This window comes from Mizuhopecten yessoensis, unplaced genomic scaffold (assembly GCF_002113885.1).
Source record: "Mizuhopecten yessoensis strain PY_sf001 unplaced genomic scaffold, ASM211388v2 scaffold10477, whole genome shotgun sequence".
In the NCBI taxonomy this organism is placed as follows: domain Eukaryota; kingdom Metazoa; phylum Mollusca; class Bivalvia; order Pectinida; family Pectinidae; genus Mizuhopecten; species Mizuhopecten yessoensis.
Genome location: NW_018408566.1, coordinates 98,947 through 121,729, shown reverse-complemented (window position 1 = coordinate 121,729; position 22,783 = coordinate 98,947). Strand labels below are relative to the sequence as shown.

Here is a 22,783-nt window from a genome sequence, read left to right as displayed (position 1 = left end):
ACCTATCACTACCTGTATCTACCTATCAATAGCTGTATCTACCTATCAATACATGTATCTACCTATCAATACTTGTATCTACCTATAAATACCTGTATCTACCTATCAATACCTGTATCTACCTGTCAATACTTGTATCTACCTGTCAATAACTGTATCTATCTACCAATATTTGTATCTACCTGTCAATACCTGTATCTACCTATCAATACATGTATCTATCTACCAATACCTGTATCTACCTATCAATACCTGTATCTATCTACCAATACTTGTATATACCTATCAATACCTGTATCTACCTATCAATAACTGTATCTATCTACCAATACCTGTATCTATCTACCAATACCTGTATCTACCTGTCAATACTTGTATCTACCTGTCAATACCTGTATCTATCTACCAATACCTGTATCTACCTATCAATACCTGTATCTATCAACCAATACATGTATCTACCTATCCATACTTGTATCTACCTATCAATACATGTATCTACCTGTCAATAACTATATCTACCTATCAATACCTGTATCTACCTGTCAATAACTGTATCTATCTTCCAAAACCTGTATCTATCTACCAATAACTGTATCTACCTGTCAATACCTGTATCTACCTGTCAATAACTGTATCTACCTGTCAATACCTGTATCTACCTATCAATAACTGTATCTACCTGTCAATAACTGTATCTATCTACCAATACTTGTATCTACCTGTCATTACTGTATCTATCTACCAATACATGTATCTGCCTGTCAATAACTGTATCTACCTACCAAAAACTGTATCTACCTGTCAATACCTGTATCTCCCTGTCAATAACTGTACCTACCTACCAATACTTGTAGCTACCTGTCAATACCTGTATCTACCTGTCAATGACTGTATCTACCTACCAATACTTGTATCTACCTGGCAATACCTGTATCTACCTATCAATAGCTGTATCTACCTATCAATACATGTATCTATCTACCAATACCTGTATCTATCTACCAATACTTGTATCTACCTGTCATTACTGTATCTATCTACCAATACATGTATCTCCCTGTCAATAACTGTATCTACCTACCAAAAACTGTATCTACCTGTCAATAACTGTATCTCCCTACCAATACCTGTATCTACCTGTCAATGACTGTATCTACCTACCAATACCTGTATCCAGCTGTCACTAACTGTATCTACCTACCAATAACTGCATCTACCTGTCAATAACTGTATCTACCTGTAAATAACTGTATCTACCTGTCATTACTGTATCTATCTTCCAATACATGTATCTACCTGTCAATATCTGTATCTACCTGTCAATAACTGTATCTCCCTACCAATAACTGTATCTACCTGTCAATACCTGTATCTACCTGTCAATAACTGTATCTACCTACCAATACTTGTATCTACCTGTCAATAACTGTATCTACCTACCAATAACTGTATCTACCTGTCAATAACTGTATCTACCTACCAATACCTGTATCTACCTGTCAATAACTGTATCTACCTACCAATACATGTATCAATACCTATATTACCTGGCCAACAGAGGTTATAGTGATACTCCCGCGTTAAGTCTAAGGTGTATACAGTCGGTAGGCAGGAGTCATTACGACCTAATGAAGATTGATGGAGAAATAATTGAAATAAAGAGTCAGTATTTAAGTGAAGGTAGACTTCCCCTACTTACTGAGTGAGTCGAGCTGTCAGCACACTGACACATGTATCTAAATTCACTCTTGTGTTTGTTTGAACCGTGTTCCTTGAAAAGTCTACAAATAGATAGGTTTGTGTCTGTGTTTGTCTGGGGGCCGGGAATAGCAGTATAGTGTTGTTACCATTTTCTCCTGACTTGAGAGACATTGAAGATCCTCTACAGAGTTGGATCTTGTTTTAATCACACTTAAACAACATGTTTTGTTGTTAGAATGCAATCTTTGAAGAAAAATCTAAACAAAAGTTCAAAACGATTCTGAAGTAAACATGATTGTTTTGTGAATTTTTTTTATTTGATCTTTCAAAAGTTTCCTCAGTTCAACCTGAGTACAGTAGTTATACAGTAGAATCAGCACATCTGTATTGCACATGTGTTTGTGTATGTGTGTTCACTTGTGTTGTCTTTCATCAATTCCATTTTTTCTGTTTATAATAGAATATCATTAATCCAGATATTTGGGTTACAGTTTAGACTAATCTCATCTATCAAGTCATTTTAGTTTCTGTGTACATAGAAAGCTCAATGCAGTCAGATTTCTGGTGAATATTTTTCTAATTTGGAAAGTATCAACTGTTTTAAATCATTTATACCATAGCATACTCGACCTCCAATTTCAGGCCATTTAACAGTATAACCTGGATGCTTGCCTGGTTGCTGCTGCACAACTAGCATTAAAGCGTCTCTGTAGGTCGTCTATTATAATACAATGCCTGCTTACATCTAGATCTGTGGATGTTGAGTGAACAAATTGGTGTGCAGATATGTAAGGTATTTATTATGATCAAGTGCTGTGTTCTGTGTGAGGGATTAGCTCCCTACCTCCCGGTTATTAGTCTGATCATTAGACTGATCTTATCACAGTATCAAACCACTGATAAATAGCCAGCTAATACACACACAGTGTAAGTGTCTAAGAGTTATCTCCCTTACTCCATAATATTGTGAATTCCATCCTTTACCCGAATTGGCCTCGGTCCAAATTGAACAGCTTATCTCTTCAGGCCTGTCTAACAGAGGGACAGAAAATTCCACACATTATTTCTGCAAAGTCTATTACTTCTCAGTTTGCCAAATTTAATAGCAAAACCCCAGCGAGAAAAATGATTCTATAATAAATCATTTAGACTTAAAATAAAAGAGAAGAAAATTTTACAAGCATCACAGTCCCTGGTTTATTTGAAGGTGCAGGTGTTTCTTGTATGCAATTATTTCCTGTTTCTTCTGCCAAAAGTAATTCCCTATGTCTACCAAGTGAGTTTATTCCTGTAATACCAATGTAACTATTTCTTGTTTGCATAATTAGAAAAGTTGTTATTTTTGGACGAACAGTGCTCTGTATCATATCATCATCAGGCAATTGTTGAAAAGAAGGCGCCCAGCTCCAGCTGCTGCGCCACTGTACAATGGTTAATCAAAGTTAATATATGTAGTACCTCAATTGATTATAATCTTGAATCTTGAAGTATCCGGGTTCGTAATGTTAGTCGGAAACATAGGAGGTGCGACTCTCTCTACAACAGTTCATTGATGTTTAACATTGCCTTCCCGCGCCCGAGTGTGCCAAATCTTCTCTATGCCAGGAATTCACTAGTTCTCACTGTAGAAATCAATTTAGGGTATTTCAACGCTAAACAGAGCAAGCGTAAACATAGAGTAGGCCTCTCTCACCTGGCTACAGAAACTATCGTCATGGGGACCGGATGGTAAACATCACACTTTCTTCCGCGTCTCCATATAGGACTAATTCCAACCATGTTCCAGGATACAGGTTGGTAACAATCACTTTGGGATTTTAATTGTCCTCAGAGGCTTACTTCTGTATTGTTGCAGTCTTTATTTTGAATGTTTTGTGAGGTTTTTGCTTTTGTTTAATTGGCCTATTAGGAGTACATTATAGTTTACTGTTTTAATTCTTGTTATGAAAATGTTTTAATGAGACAATGATTGGTACTTTCATTTGTTTATTTGAAATGTTGTTTAAAATTCTTAACACTTCGATATTCTTCCAATTATTTAAGGATTGATTTGTTTCTGTTATTTCTAAAATGAATTCTAATATGTTTTTGAAATTGATGTTTGACTATCTTTCAGTTTCACTCATACTTTCAAGCTTTTTTATAGCATTAAAATAAGGATTCAAATTTAAAAGACGATAGATCTGTAAAATTTCTTCTAACACTTATCGTAGGACTGAAAAATGTAATTGTTGTGTAATAAGATGGACCTCAATTTGGACAGAAAATCTTATTACATACTTAATTTGGTGGCATAAGCTTGCTTAATATATTTATTTTATCATTCAATAGGGTAACAATAAAACTTTTTGTCATTCGGAAGGTGTCAGTTTACATAATATAATGGCTGCTATAGAGAGGTGTCAGAGTATGTAATATATTGGTCACTATGGGGAGGTGTTAATAAACATAATCTTTTGGTAACAGTATAGAGGTATCAGAATACAGAATATATAAGTATCTAAAGAAATTGGTCCTAATAGGGAGGTTAACTCATAGTACACATAATATATTGGTCACTATATGCAGTTGTCAGTATACATAATTTATTAGTCACTATAGAGAGGTGTCAGTATACATAATGTATTGGTCACTTTAGAGAGGTATCAGTGTACATAATATAACAGTCACTATAGAGAGGTGTCAATATACATAATGTTTTGGTCACTATATAGAGGTGTCAATATACATAATGTTTTAGTCACTATAGAGAGGTGTCAATAAACATAATGTTTTGGTCACTATAGAGAGGTATCAATATACATTATGTTTTGGTCATTATAGGAAGGTGTCAGTATACATAATTTTTGGTCACTATAGAGAGGTGTCAATATATATGTTTTGGTCACTATAGAGATTTGTCAATATACATAATGTTTTGATCATTATAAAAAAGGTGTCAATATACATAATGAATTGGTCACTGTAGAGAGGTGTCAATATACTGATATATTGGTCAATATCAACAGGTGTCATACATTATTTATTAGTCAATTTAGAGAGGGGTCAGTATAAATTATGTATTGGTCACTTCAGGAAGGAATCAGTATAGATAATATAACAGTTACTATAGAGAGGTGTCAATATACATAATGTTTTGGTCACTTTATAGAGGTGTCAATATACACAATGTTTTAGTCACTATAGAGAGGTATCAATAAACATAATGTTTTGGTCACTATAGAGAGGTATCAATATACATAATGTTTTGGTCATTATAGGAAGGTGTCAGTATACATAATATTTTGGTCACTATAGAGAGGTGTCAATATATACATTTTGGTCACTATAGAGAGGTGTCAATATACATAATGTTTTGGTCACTATAGAGAGGTATCAATATACATAATGTTTTAGTCATTATAAGAAGGTGTTAATATACATAATGTTTTGGTCACTATATAGAGGTGTCATTATACATAATGTTTTGGTCATCATAAGAAGGTGTCAGTATAATAATGTATTTATCAATTTGGAAAGGAGTAAACATAATGTATTTGTCTTTTTAGAGAGGTGCCAGTATACATTAAGTGTTTGTTACTGTATGGAGAAACCAGTTAACTGATATATTGGTCAAGATAGAGAGGTGTCACTAAATGTTATATTTTGGACACCATTGAGAAGTTTTAATTTGTTCCACAAGTTTGATCACTGTAGAGTTATCAGAGTACATGAAGTATTGACCACTGTTGAAAGGTGGTCACTGTAGGTAAGTTTTCATGCTGAAGTATTGCATGATCAGTGTCATACACATTTATGAACATTTAAATCTGTAGTTACAGTACTAGTTATGAGCTTTACCGACTGCCCACCCCCCTAATCTCCGCCTCCCTTATCTCCGCCCCCCCTAATCCCCACCCCAACAGTTTGTCGTGCCTACTTGACTTGTCATAACTAACATGCAGTATCAGTACCAAACTTTACAGACTGCCCACCCCCCTAATCCCCGCCCCCCTAATCCCCACACCACCAGTTTGTCCATGCCTACACAGACATGTCATAACTAACATAGTAAGAGTACTGAGCCCGTCAGCAATGCTACACGATGTACTTCTGTTATGAATACATAAATGTACCTACAAATATTTTAGCAGGAATATACAGATTGTCTGGTCAGCTTTACCAAATGATAAAATAACATAACTTGCCTGGAAAACTGTTTTAGCAACAACAGAATATACTGCCTGTAATGAAACATAATTATTATTACACAGAAACTAAAATAAGTAATGGCCAATATCTATGTAATTTAAGTAAGAAGAGAAGTTTTAAACATGTTGATCCTGACAATATCAAGCTGACCATGTGCCAGACTGCCCCTATTTTTTCTCCAGCCTCCACAGTAGGAAATGGTGTAAATAAATGGTTGTGTCTGGCCAACCGACAGTATCTGCCAGTGTTTGTTCTACTGCAGGTTTGATGATTTCCATTACCTCATTGCATTGTTTCATGCCTTTCCTATTCATTCCAGTCCTTGGGCTACTTGAGCTTTCGTACATTGGTGTTTTCTTCTCCGATCAGGTAGCTCACTTGTCCTCCTTCTTGTGACTCTGAGGGGACCATTGATAGCGGTACATCATATTCTTGACATCCGCTGGTTAATTGTTATTGGGTATGTTGTGTCATTCAACTAGTTGTAATATTTGGCGGTATCTGTTTGTGACCAATGAACTTGTATATCGTCAGTGTACACCTCGCCTGTAGTAAAACTGTCATTGACATTGTGTACATATTCCTGCTACATTGCCTTCTGTTTTTATGACAACCTATTGTCGGTGGTCTAGTAATAGAAACACTACCGATTAGTGAAGACTAAACCACCATGTGCTTTCAATGTTGTTTCCATCGCTTTTCCTCCTGTTTTTAGGAGGTTGCCATGGCAGGTGACGGTAGAGAGTTGTCACAGTGACAAAGCCAGATTTCTGTCCAAGACTACACTTTAATGATATCATGTCCACTTTAGGTTCTCCGGAGATTCGTATCACATTGAAGGAGGTTCTGGCACTAGAGGGCAGCACCACTATGTTGGAGTGTGCTGTGATGTGTTCCCCTGCCCCCACTGTTTCCTGGTCGAAGGATAATAAAGCCCTCGGTTCGTCTGTGCGCTACGACACCAAGTTTGATGGCCCATCAGGAAAGGCAACTCTCACCATCAAAAGTTCGGGGATGAATGACATGGGTGAATACAAATGTAACTTCCGGAATCCTCTCGGAGAGGCAGAAACAACTTCCAAACTCATCATCAAAAGTAGGTCTTACTATCATAACTTGTTAATGCTGTATGCAATATTGTGTAATATATATATCGGAATCCTCTCGGAGAGGCAGAAACAAATTCCAAACTCATCATCAAAAGTAGGTCTTACTGTCATAACTTGTTAATGCTGTATGCAATATTGTGTAATATATATATATCGGAATCCTCTCCGAGAGGCAGAAACAACTTCCAAACTCATCATCAAAAGTAGGTCTTACTGTCATAACCTGTTAATGCTGTATGCAATATTGTGTAATATATATATCGGAATCCTCTCGGAGAGGCAGAAACAACTTAAAAACTCGTCATCAAAAGTAGGTCTTACTATCATAACTTGTTAATGCTGTATGCAATATTGTGTAATATATACACTAAAAAAATAAATGTATGAAGTTATATATGTACTATATTAATAATGCCATAAACTAGACTAAAAGACATGTGCTTAAATGATATTATAAGAAAACGCTCTTTATGTGATATCATATAACCCTTATAATAACAGTTTTAGGTTTTAACTCTGCTTTGCCGATACAAAGTTTCTCCGTATCAGTACTGTAATTTTTAAACATTTAATTAAATTGTATATATAATTATATTTACTGCACTTGTACCTGCAGTTCCTCTACAACTGGGAAAACAGCAACAGTAAATAGGCTGCAAAATTGTAATTTAATACAATGTAAGATATCGTTATCTTAACCCTTAACCATGTATATGATGTTCAGTTACAAACTGGTATACAATACAAAGATCTGGTACAAATTGTGCTAGCCTACATAGCTATATTAAGGTGTAGCTACATCTACAACAAACTCTTAAGTAGACCATCAACTGCACTCACAAGCAGATATCTCAAAACCCTCTTTAACCATGTAAATGATGTTATAAAACTGGTATACAATACAAAGATCTGGTACAAATTGTACTAGCCTACATAGCTATATTAAGGTGTAACTGCATCTGCAGCAAACTCTTCAATAGACCATCGACTGCACTCACAAGCCTGATTGTCTATTGAAACCAGGTATAGCGCTCTCAGAGGATTCCCTACAGTTATTGATATTTAACAGTGGGATAGGCAGAAGAAAAGGTTTATTTGCACAAGCTCACATATGTAAAACATTTGTAAGATGTGTGGAAATGATTTTAGATAAACATACAGATCACACATGTTGCTTTGTTTACATATGTTTCCTGATATCTGTGATCTACACTTTCCGTATGTTGCTAGCTCAGTTTCAAGGAAATTAAACATGCTTCCTTGAGCATTTGATACACATGATATTACCCCAAATACTATAGAATAAATACAAGTTAAATAAATCCATATGTCAGCGCTGCTAGATCAACTAAATATTGTCTGAAGATTTATAACTTTTTTCTGATATTCTAATCTGGACAATAGACTGGGATGTTGATGAAATTAAAAACTTTCACAACAGAGACAAATTTGAAAACCATTTGCACTCTTTCATTTAACACAGAGAAAAGTTATTCACTTTCTTTACTTCAATACAGAAAAAGCCACGAGAAAGCCAGAATTCAAAAAGAAGCTGAAGGAGCAGTCTGTGACCGAAGGTCAGTCAGTAGAACTGGAATGTGTTGTGAAGGAGGCATCCACGGTGTCATGGTACAAGGATGGAATCATACAGCGTAACTCAGCCGACTTTAAACAGACCTTCGATGGTGTCACAGCAAAGCTGGAAATATCTGAAATATTTCTTGATGACAAGGGAGAATATGCATGTGTGGCCAAAAATGACCTGGGGGAGACTAAGACAGTGTGTAAAATAAATGTGAAAGGTAATTCAAACAGCTTGTATATCTGACTACTTCTCTGTCACTGTGGTCACGCTTGTACTACATTTTTCTTCTGCGTCCTCAATGTCTGTGATATAACGGAGGATGTCATTGGTCACAGGGTGACCTTATGACCTCTAAGTGTCCTTGTGCTTCATTGGATGTTTATGATTTATGTGTTCATTTCATTCACATGTTCTTATTTATCTAAAAGGTGTTAATAATTTAATACATTTTAAAAGACATTAATCAAGTTTGAACCAAAATATAACAAGAATAATATATTTTTGTTGTTGTTTTAAGCATTTTATTTGACAATCACTCATCACAAACATTTTACTTACCATTTCTAATGCTTCATTGTATCACTTTCTTATTCACAATTGGTGACATTGTTTCCTCCCCTACAGTCAACAATGGACTCTTTCATTTATTAGAACTGGACCATTCCATTGTTCTTTGTAGGGGTGCAAGCATTGATGCAGATGTAATATTTCAACATGCTTCCCCTGCTCCTTCCCTGTTCTATTCCTCTAGCTCTTGTTGCTTCCATTTTGCTTCCCCCTATTATATATATATATTGAGCTTTATTTCACTTTCAGTGTTAAGAAGATAATCTTAAAATTTAAAAACTTCATTTTTAGACTTGTTTTTATGCCACGTTTCTAATACCTGGGTTTCTATTTTAGGCAGTTTTGAAGCATTATGGTTGAAGAAATCAAATCTTTTATTTGCAAAAGAATTGAAATATAGAGACGAACAAAACCCTTCTTAATTGAGTTAAATGAAAAAGGAAAAGGACTTTGACATGTTATTTTTATGTAATTTCCTGTCTAGAATACTTTAATTTCCCTACCAAATGCTAGCAGACTTGGGTTTTCCCTACCAACTGCTAGCCGACTTGGGTTTTCCCTACCAACTGCTAGCCGACTTGGGTTTTCCCTACCAACTGCTAGCCGACTTGGGTTTTCCCTACCAACTGCTAGCAGACCTGGGTTTTCCCTACCAAATGGTAGCAGACTTGGGTTTTCCCTTCCAAATGCTAGCAGACTTGGGGTTTCCCTACCAAATGCTAGCAGAATTGGGTTTTCCCTTCCAAATGCTAGCAGACTTGGGGTTTCCCTACCAAATGCTAGCAGAATTGGGTTTTCCCTTCCAAATGCTAGCAGACTTGGGGTTTCCCTACCAAATGCTAGCAGGCTTGGGTTTTCCCTACCAACTGCTAGCAGACTTGGGATTTCCCTACCAAATGCTAGCAGGCTTGGGTTTTCCCTACCAAATGCTAGCAGGCTTGGGTTTTCCCTACCAAATGCCAGCACACTTGGGTTTTCCCTACCAAATGCTAACAGACTTGGGTTTTCCCTACCAAATGCTAGCAGACTTGGGTTTTCCCTACCAAAACCTCCACCTTGTCCAGCCAAGAATGATGTTTAAAGTTGAATTGTTAAATGCACAAATTAATACAATTTCCACATATCAGCGCACATCTTGTATCAAACATGATACACCGGTGAATATAGTATATTGACCTTCATTACAAAAGATTTCCAATGATACTCAGAAAGGGAAGTAAGTATATATATGTCATTGTAAGTTTTTGTTTGGACAAACGTTGATGTAAAACTGATACAGTGTCAAGTATTAAAGTTGAAAACTTTGCTCACTGTTGGCTTGTGTTTCTGAAGCATGTGGGGAATTTACAATAAAGGTACATTCCTAAGGGATGGTTCAGTGTTATCAGAAAGGTGAAGCTGGTAGTGTTAAATATCACCTATACTTCAGGGTAGATTATAAAGGCCGCGTATATATACTTTTCATTGATGGTAAAAATGTTTCTTTTTATCTTTTCACTTTTTTATATTAAATTTAACCAACAAGTCTTAATTCATACTAAAATTAACCAATCAGCTCATAGCTTAGTTCTAATGAATATGCATATCTGTGAAAATAAACAAAATTGTTCTAATGAGTGTATATTGCTATCTTATTAGCAAGTGTCTTCACCTGTCAGCACCCACTTGTTAGATAAAGATAACAGTATCATTAATATTATGAGAAATTAATTTCATCCTTTGACCCCTTTTTGACTACAAGGAATATCCAGAATGAAAGGTATGGCACATTCCACTTCATATTAGTTCAGAAAAGTGGTAAGCAGGAAGATTTGGGAGGAGAAACTAATGCAACATTCTCAGGTTTAGTAGCAGCAGTTTATTCTGCATTAGGTGAAGATGTTTGATATTGAAAACAGATGTTTATGGTTTTATAGAGATATGAAGGGGGTGGGGNAGAAAGTGTGCCAGTCCATGTGGACATTTTAATTCTCATCATTTACTGGTATCAGGTGGCATTCAGGTCCTCATATCTATCTAACACCACAGGGAGAGGGTCTACCTTAGAGTATACTCACAAAGTAATGTCTAGTTAGAGGAGTTTATCATCCTCACAGACACAGAGAGGGGTCTAACATTAGGGGATACACACAGAGTAATGTCTAGTTAGAGGAGTTTATCAACTCGCAGGCACAGAGAGAGGTCTAACCTTAGGGGATTCACACAGAGTAATGTCTAGTTAGAGGAGTTTATCAACTCGTAGGCACAGAGAGAGGTCTAACCTTCGGGGATACACACAGAGTAATGTCTAGTTAGATTCAGATTCAGATTCTTTATTTCCTTATGTTTACAACACATCGGAGAGTAGACATACATATGTACAAGATATCACAATGTAGAGGAGTTTATCAACTCACAGGCACAGACAGGGATACACGCAGAGTTGCATATGGTTAGAGGAGTGTTTCACTCCTCACACACTCAGGGGTCTCACTTTAGGGGATACACACAGAGTAATGTCTAGTTAGAGGATGATATCACCCTAATAAATGCAGGAAGGGATACATTCAGAATAGTATCAGGCTATTAGCCTTGCAGATACAGAAAGAAAGAAAAAAAGAATTATTACAATTAAATATATTTGGTCATTTTGACTACATGCTCTCTAACTGACATTTATCAGCTTTCCAAAAGAGGTCTACTCTTAGAAATATATTTAATCTCTTTTATGTATATTGAGATGGACCTCTGGAATCTATCATAATGTTTTTGGAAAGGTAAGCAAGAAAACATACTTAGGTAGAACCTGTATTGTAAGCTTTAAGGGGAAATAACTCTTAACACATATTGTAAGGTACCATGTATTCTTAATGTAGGTAGCTCTTTACACCAATCCTGTGAAGCCTAATGGTGTTAGGTGGAAACATCCTCTATTAAAACACTAGGTAATGACAAGAACTGGGTGGGGGTTCATGTCAAGCTGGAAATATACCAAGGCAGTTGATTGAACAAACAGTGGCAACAAGAGTAATTAGAAATCAAACAGTTGACAAGCAATACCATGTATGTTGGTTATATACAGTACTCTGCCAGTAAACTATGGAAATACTGTAGTAGGGGCACCATGGGGACTAGGATAGCAACAGAGCTACCTTTGTTCACTTCAAATATAGTTGGTAAATTATGTAATTCATTTGAAAAAGATTTTGGTAACAAAAGATTATAATGGATTTAGTCAATAAGGGATCAAAATAGTCACAGATGAAAATTTAAGTTTGCATGAGGAGAACGATACTAACATAAAATAATAGATTTAGTATAGAAAAAAATGTAGCTAATATCAGATTCAATTAATTAATTTGGCAACAAGATGACACTTGATTCAGTTCATCGATAGGACACATTTGGGTAACGGGAGATAATGGAATAAAGTATATGGAGGAGAATCTTTATAACAGATCAAAATACTCACTTAGGCATATAACATAATGCTGTTTTAGAACAATACATTAGGAATGAAAACAACAGCTGAACAAATATTTCTATCCTGGTCGCAGAAAGTATCAGTAACTAAGTGAGCTACTCCACGGGGTTGTTATCTGGTTATTACTGGAGATAAGAACTGTGTTATTATAGCTTTAGTGATGACCTTGGAAGTTCTATACATACTGAAAATAACCAATTTTCTGCCATCAGTAAGCATGGAAATATAACTTGGCAACAAGGAATTGCATTTCTGTTGGGGCCTGATATTATAATATACCCCCACAGGGACTGTTTACATTCTATGGTAGTGAACATAAGCCTCAAGTAAATAAACAGAAAACAACAGCCTGTCACCCCCATCATTGTTAAGTTAATTGGTAGCTCCCAGATCATATGTAGGATAATGCCAATGACAAAATACAGGGGAAGCAGGATTTATGACAGAATTACAGTTGGGAATAGTTTTACAACAGCTGTTTATAAGAAGCTGACCTTTGAACTCTAGTTTATGATAGCATGAATGAAAAGATGAAGTATATAAGAGGATGGTATCTTATTGGTTGGGAAAGTTGACATGGAGATATTTTCTGTAACTTCAACAGCAGTAGATTTAGAGGGGTCCTTGTCAGAACTTATATCTTAGGATCAAGATTTGGTGTAGGGGGATGGTAATCCTTAAAGTTTAGCTGACAATCACAAGCGAAGTTTTCTTGGAATAAAAATAAAATCAACTTATATTTATAGCTCTCCATTTCCTTGAACATGGTAAAGAGGCAAGCTCAAATTTAAAGGCCTATCATGTTTCCTTGTATCGTATCCCAGCCCGTGATTACGCATAGTAATAGTTCTTGTAATAGATCGCAGTCAGTGATATTGTAGGTATGGGGTCCCCACCTGTGACATCATTAGAGGTGTGTAGAGGTACTGTCTCAGCTGGACTCGGATCACGATCACTAGATCCAGGTGAGACAAGTGCTCTCAATATGTAGTTTCCAGAATTTAGTAATCTCATTTAAATTATAAAGATTAACTTTTACACCAATGTGGGTATTTTCATGTCGCTGGTTAGTTGAGATCAAGTAAGTTCCTTCATTCTTAGGATATCTCATTAGGTAGTTATAAATGTAGGATAAGCTAGTCCTAATGTGAAGGATGTATTTGATTAAATCTATAAATAAATCAGTCACCTGGTTAATGTTACAAACTAATAAAGCATTTTGATTACTTTATATCCTAAGTTATATTTCTTTTAAAATTACATGTATCCTTTGCAACTAATTTCTACTGGCATGTGGTTAAGGATTCAGGCTATGAATATTTGGCTTTGGAGCCTGATAACCCATGTTCACAGAGGTAGATTCTATTGAGTTAACCCATTCACCCTTAAAGTCACATTTGAACCTTACCAAATCAAAGACTGGGCAAGTCCAGTTTATGAAACTGTAGGGGTGAATGAGATAAAACCAGGAAGAAACCATCACGGCATCACACTTTCCCCTCTCTATATAATCTGTGTTAAAATTAGGTTCCATTGGTGTAAATTACACACATATCTGTCCTTTGATGGTTTCAAAGGACAAAGGTCATCAAAACAGGAGTCAAGATAACATAATTGCAAAATAAAGGTCAGTAAAGGTTCAGGTCAAGGTCACAAGGCTAAGAAAAAATATTACAGGAAAAGAATGTTAATGTCAAGGTCATGAAATGGTGTTAAGTTACTCCCAAATGATGAGAACCAATTAACTGTTAATAGTTGTGTCAAATTCAGTTGATATTCTTAAAGGGGTATATATGTATTTTATTGGAACTCATCAAATTAATTTACATTAACAAGAAAAAAATGAACAAAAATGAAGAGGAAATGATCTGCCTTTTGGAAAATCCTCTCTAATTTGAGAGGTATTTGGCTGTATGTAATCATCAGATGTCTATGAGGCTTCTAGATCAGAGCTTTTTTACTGGTTTTCAAAAGTTTGAAGTTTCAAGTACGTATATGCAGCCAATTGTAAGATGTTTCGACATCTATAAAAGAATCAAACAGGATTTCAAAGTTAACATTGGACACTGGCAGCACTTTGGTGTTTGACAGAACAGTATTATGTTGGCTTCGTGTTCAAAGTCATAGATATAATGGAACTATGAGGTCAGACAAATATTGTAGCCTTATACAACACAAGCAACTCTCGCCATACAAAAACATACATCTGTAGTTATACAACATCTATAACTTATGTTGAACAACTTTAATCACACGACTACAGTTATACAACAGACCAGCACCTATAGCTACTGTAGTATTTGTATATACTCTATCTACATTCTCTATCTGCAATATCACTGATCACAGATTTAAATGAAAATCAAGATGCTATTTTAGTGTATTTACGGTAAATTTGTAGAGTTTTAACTCCCTGCCATTAAATGGTTAGACCAGCATGCATTTGAGTGGTGCTTTCTGAAGTTTTCCAGACAAAAACACTAAGAAGTCTGCATCCATTGACTACCTCATGTTTTTTTGTCGTTCCTCTTATCGGGAAAATAAGATCGTGTTTTCCCAGCATAAAAGGAGCTATATCGTTACCATCTGTTTATACACATTCCAATCCACATAATGTCATGAAACCTAAATTTACTTAATTTTCAGCGCTGGCAATTATATTTCTTAAAATTAAATAAAACTGGCAGATTTGAATTTTAAACTCTCATTACTATCTAAAAGTGCTTCAGATATTGGAGTTTGCCTAAACTTTCAAGTTTTTCATTTTCACATTTCTTTCGGTTTTCCTGACATGGCTGCTATTGGCACTGAATTATGAGGTTTCAGTGCTAGCAGCTTTTCCTTTTTTGTTTATCAGATAAGACCCTTATCATTTAAGTGTTGACAAAAGAAAATAATTATCTTCTTTTTTTTATACAAAAATAATAATTTCATTTAATTGCTTCTATTAATTACAAAATTATTGAATCAGAAACAAGTGTTAAACAATTTAATTAAAAAGTGATCTTAAACACAACAGGGTATAAAAAGTATACATTTAAGTTTATGTCACTAATTATAGCAATTGGTAGATTTACAGGATTTTTAATTGGGAGAAAGATAATATGTAAAGTGATGTGTAAGAATCTTAATTACAATCAAGCACAGCAGAGAATCTGTACATTAATACACCACTTGATTCAGTATGTAAATTAGATAGGAAACAGGTAAATCTCACACTAAGCTTCTATAACAAAGTTGGACGCCACATACATACAATTTTTTTCAAGAATCTAGCTGTATGTTCATAAAATAAAGTAGAAACAAACCGCTGAAATGAATTATAACTAGTAGTAGACCACTGAAATAAGGTCAAACCATTGAATTAGGGTTAAACCATTGAATTAGGGTTAAACCATTGAATTAGGGTCAAACCATTGAATTAGGGTCAAACCATTGATTTAGAATCAAACCATTGAATTAGGGTGAAACCAATGAATTAGGTTGAAACCAATGAATTAGGATCAAACCATTGAATTAGGATCAAACCATTGAATTAGGGTCAAATCATTGTTGATTTAGGATCAAACCATTGAATTAGGGTCAAACCATTGGATTAAGGTCAAACCATTGTTTTGGGCCAAACCAGTGAATTACTTCTACAGATTTCTGTAAATCCATCCCCTTTATAAGCACAGTATGATGGAGGGCCGTTCATTTTGATAGATTGTGAAATTCTATATTTCACAGAAACTGCTAGTGATTCAAACGTTGCACCCATATTCCTGACAAAGCCAGGCAGTAAGATCCTCAATGGTGGCGACACTCTACTGCTGGACTGTGATGTCATCGGTACACCCAAACCCAGCATTACCTGGACACGGGATGGTAACCAGCTGACCAGCGGCCGGGGGTGCAAGGAGACATATGATGGCCGTGTGGCTACACTCAGGATTTCGGATGCCAGCAAGGATGATAGCGGCAAATACGAATGTACGGCAGAGAATGCAGAGGGCAAGGTCACCGTGGATGCTCTCATTGTTGTGAAAGGTATATAAAAGACATACCTTTTTAAACAAATTGTTTCAAAGATTTGTCACTGACCCCTTATTATTAGCCTTTGGTCAGTAAGTGATGCCAGGGGTCAATTGAAAGCGGTCTGTATTTCTTAATGACCACTAACATTCCTATAGAAATATTATTCCCTTGTAGTACATGCAGGTATAGTAACACATACTACATGTCTCTATATATAACATACAATGGTTATGGGTATTTTGGTAATTAAATACCATACAGTGTTTACAAGGGGTTAAATCTAATGACTCATCATGTTGACTGTGGCTAGTATATGTAATGCTATTAACCTAATCTTCTCTGGGAAACAAGCTTGATCACCATACCAAAAGTTTGATCATAAACTGTTATTTTTCAAACTTGTTTAAATGTTAGTGAAGTATTTTCATTGTATACCTATAGATTATCATTATTAATATTTAAACACTCTCTATTCCAAGTTTTACTGAACTATAACAGACGTTGATTATGTTTTACTTTTTCAATTAAGTTGATCATACTTTGAGTGCCTGTTAGTTAGCATACCCAAAGTTAATCAGGCAGGGCTAAGTCTGTGTGACAAATATAAGGGCAAATAACTCCATTCATAAAGTTTACTGACAAATAAAGGCCTTCTGGGGTGTTTGATAAATAGAGTAGATATTTTCTAAATACATATATATATTAATATCAAATATTGAAATTCAACAGATGTAAAATAATTCCAACATTTGAGTTTCAACCTTTTGGTTTGAGAATATTAAACTTTTCTGAAGTGAAATCTTCGATGATTTATCACAGATATATACTTGAACAGAAAGTTAGCATAAAGAAAAGTAGCACATTTATTTCTTGTCTATAGAATGACATGTCAGATGTCAAAAAGTGACAAATTTCTTTTAAGAATTGAATGAATTCTGATAAGTCTATTTGAGAAATAAGATTAGTGTATCTGCAATCACTAAAGAGCACCTATTCAGTCTGAGTTCCCTTTAATTGCTGATAGTGTATGTGGAAACCTTGGGTTGTAAGTCCCCGGACCAAGTCCCCTATTGTGTATCAGCGGCTACCCTATACCTACGATTTAGTGTGTATTGGCTGTCCACAAACACGATAGCAGTCCACCCTCCAAAATCCATAATTGATTAGCCCTGATCAATGAAAGAATAGTCTACTTTTGAAATTTAGGGGTGTTAGATTAATGGTGCATGAGTAATTTCAGGTGTTAATATAGAATACTAAATGTTCCACACTAACAGGTTTTATTATTGGAATTTGTAATGGATCAAAACATGATGTAAAAACTTCACAGAATTGTCATCAATTCAATGTACTGGACACAAACGGAATTTAATATGTGCAGTGTAAAAACATCAGCATGTGAGCGGGGCTGTAAATAAGCTTAGAAACATCAGAATAGACTAATATTAATTCCTCATATGTACATACATCATCAGTGTATTGATGGCCTGGTGTTTAGGAACACTGCGGGACTGAAATGTCACCAGACACTCTAATTACCAGTGGACTACATTACAGAACAGCAAGGATCGTAAAGCTCAAAACATTCTCACATTATTAACTCAATTAATGCTGGAATTTCATGTGACATATACAACATCCTACGCATGTGTTTGGAATTTCAAGATTATGACCGTTATAATCATTGGTGCAATTCAAATTCCTAAAAGCAAGAACTTTCATGTAGTTTCATTCTTACCGTATTAATTAATGTTGACAGTGAATAGCGTGTTTAAGTGGTATTATGAACAAATTAAGACAAATACGCTTGACTTTTTTCTCAGCAAAACAAGGTCCCCCAGTCATTCTTCACCAATTGTCTGACATCAGTGTGGTCCTGGGCAAGTCCGTCACCCTCCAGTGTGATGTAAGAGGAAGTCCTGTCCCCATGATCATGTGGAGGAAAGATGGCCAAGTCATAGGAAACATGCCCGACTTCCATCAGACCTACGATAGCAATGTCGCTCGACTCACCATCAAGGAAATATTTGAACAGGACAATGGACGCTACGATTGTGTGGCTAGAAACTCTTTTGGATCTGTGACTTCAACATGCAAGTTAACAGTTACAGGTAAGTTTAGAGAAACACAAAATTCAAACAAATGTTTCATTTGATTTAAAGCTCAGCAACTCGTAAAATCATGTCATTAAATTTTTAACAAATCTATTTTGTCAAGACCATTCTGCTGCTCATATTTTCTCAAAATCTGATAAATAAGTGAGTTTGATATAAAAATTAATTTTGTAGATGAAGAAAGTGCCAAAACCAAGATGTCACCAAAGCTTGGAGCGCGTAATAAAACACCACAGAAGACCGACTGGATTGTTGGTAGAGATAAAGGTCAAACAGTCGCGCCATCCTTGACCAAAGTCAAGGACACAGGGGTCAAGAGAAGCGAGAGTATGAAAATAACATCAGACTCAAGTGTGCGTGATCGTTTCTTGAAAAAAATGGATGACAAGAATTCTAAATCTACCTCAGAGAAAGAAGAGTTCAGCAAAGTTTTAAATGGTTTAGGAAAGAGTAGTAAGGTCACTGATGATTCCAAAGACAACCCGTTTAAGTCTCTAAACATGAAAGACAAAGAGCAAAAGCATGTGTCACCATTTAGAGATTTAGACAAAAGTAAGGACAAACCAAAGGTGGATAATGACCCGCCATGGAAAAATGTTTCGTTACGTCGGACAGAAAGTGCGCGTGTTCCAACAAAACCTGTTTTTTCACGAGAAAAAGCTGAAGAAAAACAAGTAGCTCAATCTGATAAATCAACGCAACAAACAACCCAAACTTCTACAGGTGCTATAAGTGACACAAAATCTTCCATTAGGAATCTAGACAAAACAGACTCCATCTCAAAAGTTTTACCTCAAAAAGATAATCCTCCACGACCTACGATAACACTACGCAGGTCAGAGAGTGCACGTGCTGGCCAGCCTCTTTTCCAGAAAAAAGATTTCTTGGCTCGGGCGATTGATCTGGCTATGGAGAAATCCAAACAGCAAGAAATTAACAATAACCGCTATCAGATAATTGAAGAATCGCCACCATCCAAATCCTCTTCATCTTCATTACCGTCATCAGAAAAGGAGCAGGAGAAGAAATCAGTGAAAACCGACTCATCCCCAAATGGTGCTTCAGAAGGAAAAACAGGTTCAACAAAACTTGGAAGGACGCAGAGTGCGAGACTTCTGTTTGAGAATAAGTGTAATTCCCCGGATGTAAAACCAGAGACACCACTGGCAAGTTTTCTGGCTCGCCGAGACAATGGTGTGAGACGAACGTCCAGTCTCAAGGTTACACCTGCAGAAAAAGAGGCGGGATTGTTCAGAAACAGATCCAATCAGAATGGCCTTGATTCCTCTCCATTGGCTAAGGTAGGTCAAAGTTCAATCACGATACCTTACAATAACCATGCTCATATCCTGTATGTTGGAAAACTGACCGCTTATATCAAAAAATATTAAATACATTTTGTAAGAGTTCTTGTTAACAAGGAAATGTATACCCACAAACCACCAAAACGAGTTTGTAGCTTGAATATTTCACAAACGTTATACAATGGATAAACCAGGGATCAAAAACTTTAAGAAAGGTCCAGGTTTCATTGCCATAAGTATGGTAATTCTTCTGAGAGCTGAAGAATTATTTGTGCTTGTTTTGCCAAGTGCCTGTTCCTTGCTGAAACATGCAGCAATTTATATATACAGGAAGCTTTTCACCGGCACTTTATGTGTAGGCTTTTAGACATCCGTCAAGTGTAAACAGTTTTTGTACAACTTTGCTTTGTAGCCGTTAAACTTCACAAACGGTAGTGGCTTTTTAGGCCTGCATATTCCCTGTGGTGTTATCTGGGCAGCTTTTGAATGTTGCAGCAATTTGGATTCTGATCAGAGTTTGAAAGTTACATAAGTAGATTAACCTGGCTGTAACGCCAGGTTCTCTTATAAGTAGTGAACAGAGAGGTAGATTAGAAACAGAATTTTAATATTTGTTATCATAAACATCCAATTTTACGGGAAATAATGATCTAAAACTATCTTAAAATAGCGAATTCAATTATCAAAATGCAGGAAATCAAAAACAAAAAAGTTTTCCCAAAAGCATGTATCTATATAAATTTTCTTTGTGGACACTTTTGTAGTGAGTATTTGAAATATGCAAAAAAACATGAAAAAATAGAAGGAGGATCCCAAATTGTGTACTGAAACTAGTACAAAGTGTGTTTCTATACCCAAAGTGTAGTGCAAGAATATAAAAACAACATTCTCCTAATCAGTGGTAGTAAAAAATGTCCTAAACCTGATCTGGTACTCCCTAACACTGATACACAGAGGCATATTTACGACAGTAACATTGACTGTAAGTTGTATTGCGTCACACAGTCTTGTGAGTCTGTCAGATAGAAAAAATCTCTCTTGTATACTAGAATTGAGGAAACGGCAGGAAAGTAAATAAGCAGGATTGGATGGGTTTTATGCAGTGATGATAGCCAGAGTGTTGATGGTTTGGGTGTGAGGAAGGATGACGAAGCATCAGCAGGCAGTCTGGACAAGTATGTAGGAGTGTAGACAGCTGTGCTTCTCTGTAATTGTCATGTACGACCATACATCATTATCTCCACTTCCAGCTCAAATTATGTAACAAACGATTGGATTGGTCAGCTAAAATTGAAAAGTTGTCATTCTGAATTTGATTGGTTTGTTGTCACATCGGGTGATTTTGTTTTTTCTGAATGATTCCGTACGTAGAATGATCTAATGAGGATTCAGTTCATGGTCAAATTGATGTTAATATAATTAGCATTTTAAATATTTCAAATAAAATAAGTAAGTACATGTAATGAAAAACATTTTTGCTAGTTTTGTAGTGATATAGTTGTAGGATTTCTCTGTGTATAAGTAGATTAATGATTCTCTTTTACCGCAAAACACAAGTGTAAAATATATATCGGATCGTAGAAGAATTTGCAGGTTTTTTGTTTTGTTTTTGTTTGCAAATATCTAGTACTGAGCTACAGCTTGAACATTTCTGAAATTTCACAAAAGATATTCACAGTTAAGTAAGATGTTCAGAGACAGAAGCGTATTCTTGGTAATTACACAAATGTCTATTTAATTAAAATCTATAGTTTCATAAAAAACCAAAAGGAGTTATATCTCATTTACTTAAAGTAGCTTCTGTAGGTTCCCTGTTCCTTTTCTGTTAGATTCCTCGTGGCATTTAAAGAGTTTCTTAAGTTTTCTCATTTAACTGATGGAAGGATGTCAATTTTTTTAAACACTTGCTGATTTGAATAAAAAAAAATTATAATTCAAGGGAAGTAACTCTTACAAGCTTAGACCAATTTAATTTTCCTCGCTTATTATCAATGTTCATTCAGAATATCACATTTGAATTGATGCCAGACCAATTCACAGATATAAAGTTATATTTCTGTAGGAAGTTTGCCATAAATAGAACTGCTCTAAGGAAATGGAGAGAGGTTTGTGTTAGGGGTGTAATCTGGTGTTAGAACTGTAATCTGGTGTTTGATGTGTAAATGCAGACTTTAACAGAAATCACTTGTGATGCCTATTACCCAGCAATGTTACAAAGTTAATAAAATTGTTCTCATATGTAATGCATTTACACAAACATCCTCCTAAACGTATCTCTCATACAACATATCTTATCTGTTGAACAATTTTTGAAAATAAATCAATTTTTATTTGACATCCAAAAATTACTTTGATATAGCCAAATGTTCCGATACAGACACAAACACTTTTACTATTACAGACTTACAATTCCATCAGGTGATATCACTTAATGCTGATGGATATAAAAATACTGTGAGATGTATACAGTTTCCTATCCGTTCGCCTTTGAGAGATTTTACAGTCACAAATAGGTTAACTACCATAACCTAAATGTAGTCTAAGAAAATGTTTTGAAATGTTCATATTTGTTTATAATAGTAGTACTATATACATTAACTTATCTTATATCCTACCTGATACATTTACGTAAGGTTTGTCCAATGATTAGTTGCTTCAACTGATAAAATTGTCTACCCAAAGAAAGAAATTGGGGGGGGGGGGCCTGATTGTCAGTGTTATGTATGTGT

The 22,783-nt window shown here is 35.5% G+C and overlaps 1 protein-coding gene across 2 annotated transcripts in view; it reads left to right on the top strand.

Annotated features, from left to right (window-relative positions):
- LOC110460718 (muscle M-line assembly protein unc-89-like) overlaps window positions 1-22,783 on the top strand; it is a 207,370-nt gene that overhangs the window by 127,133 nt on the left and 57,454 nt on the right. For both annotated transcript variants that reach the window (XM_021513785.1, XM_021513786.1), the window contains 5 exons: window positions 6,707-6,991; window positions 8,522-8,806; window positions 16,349-16,648; window positions 18,460-18,747; window positions 18,925-20,051. In XM_021513785.1, the coding sequence (XP_021369460.1) occupies window positions 6,707-6,991; window positions 8,522-8,806; window positions 16,349-16,648; window positions 18,460-18,747; window positions 18,925-20,051 (2,285 nt within the window). The remainder of the gene's footprint in view (window positions 1-6,706; window positions 6,992-8,521; window positions 8,807-16,348; window positions 16,649-18,459; window positions 18,748-18,924; window positions 20,052-22,783) is intronic.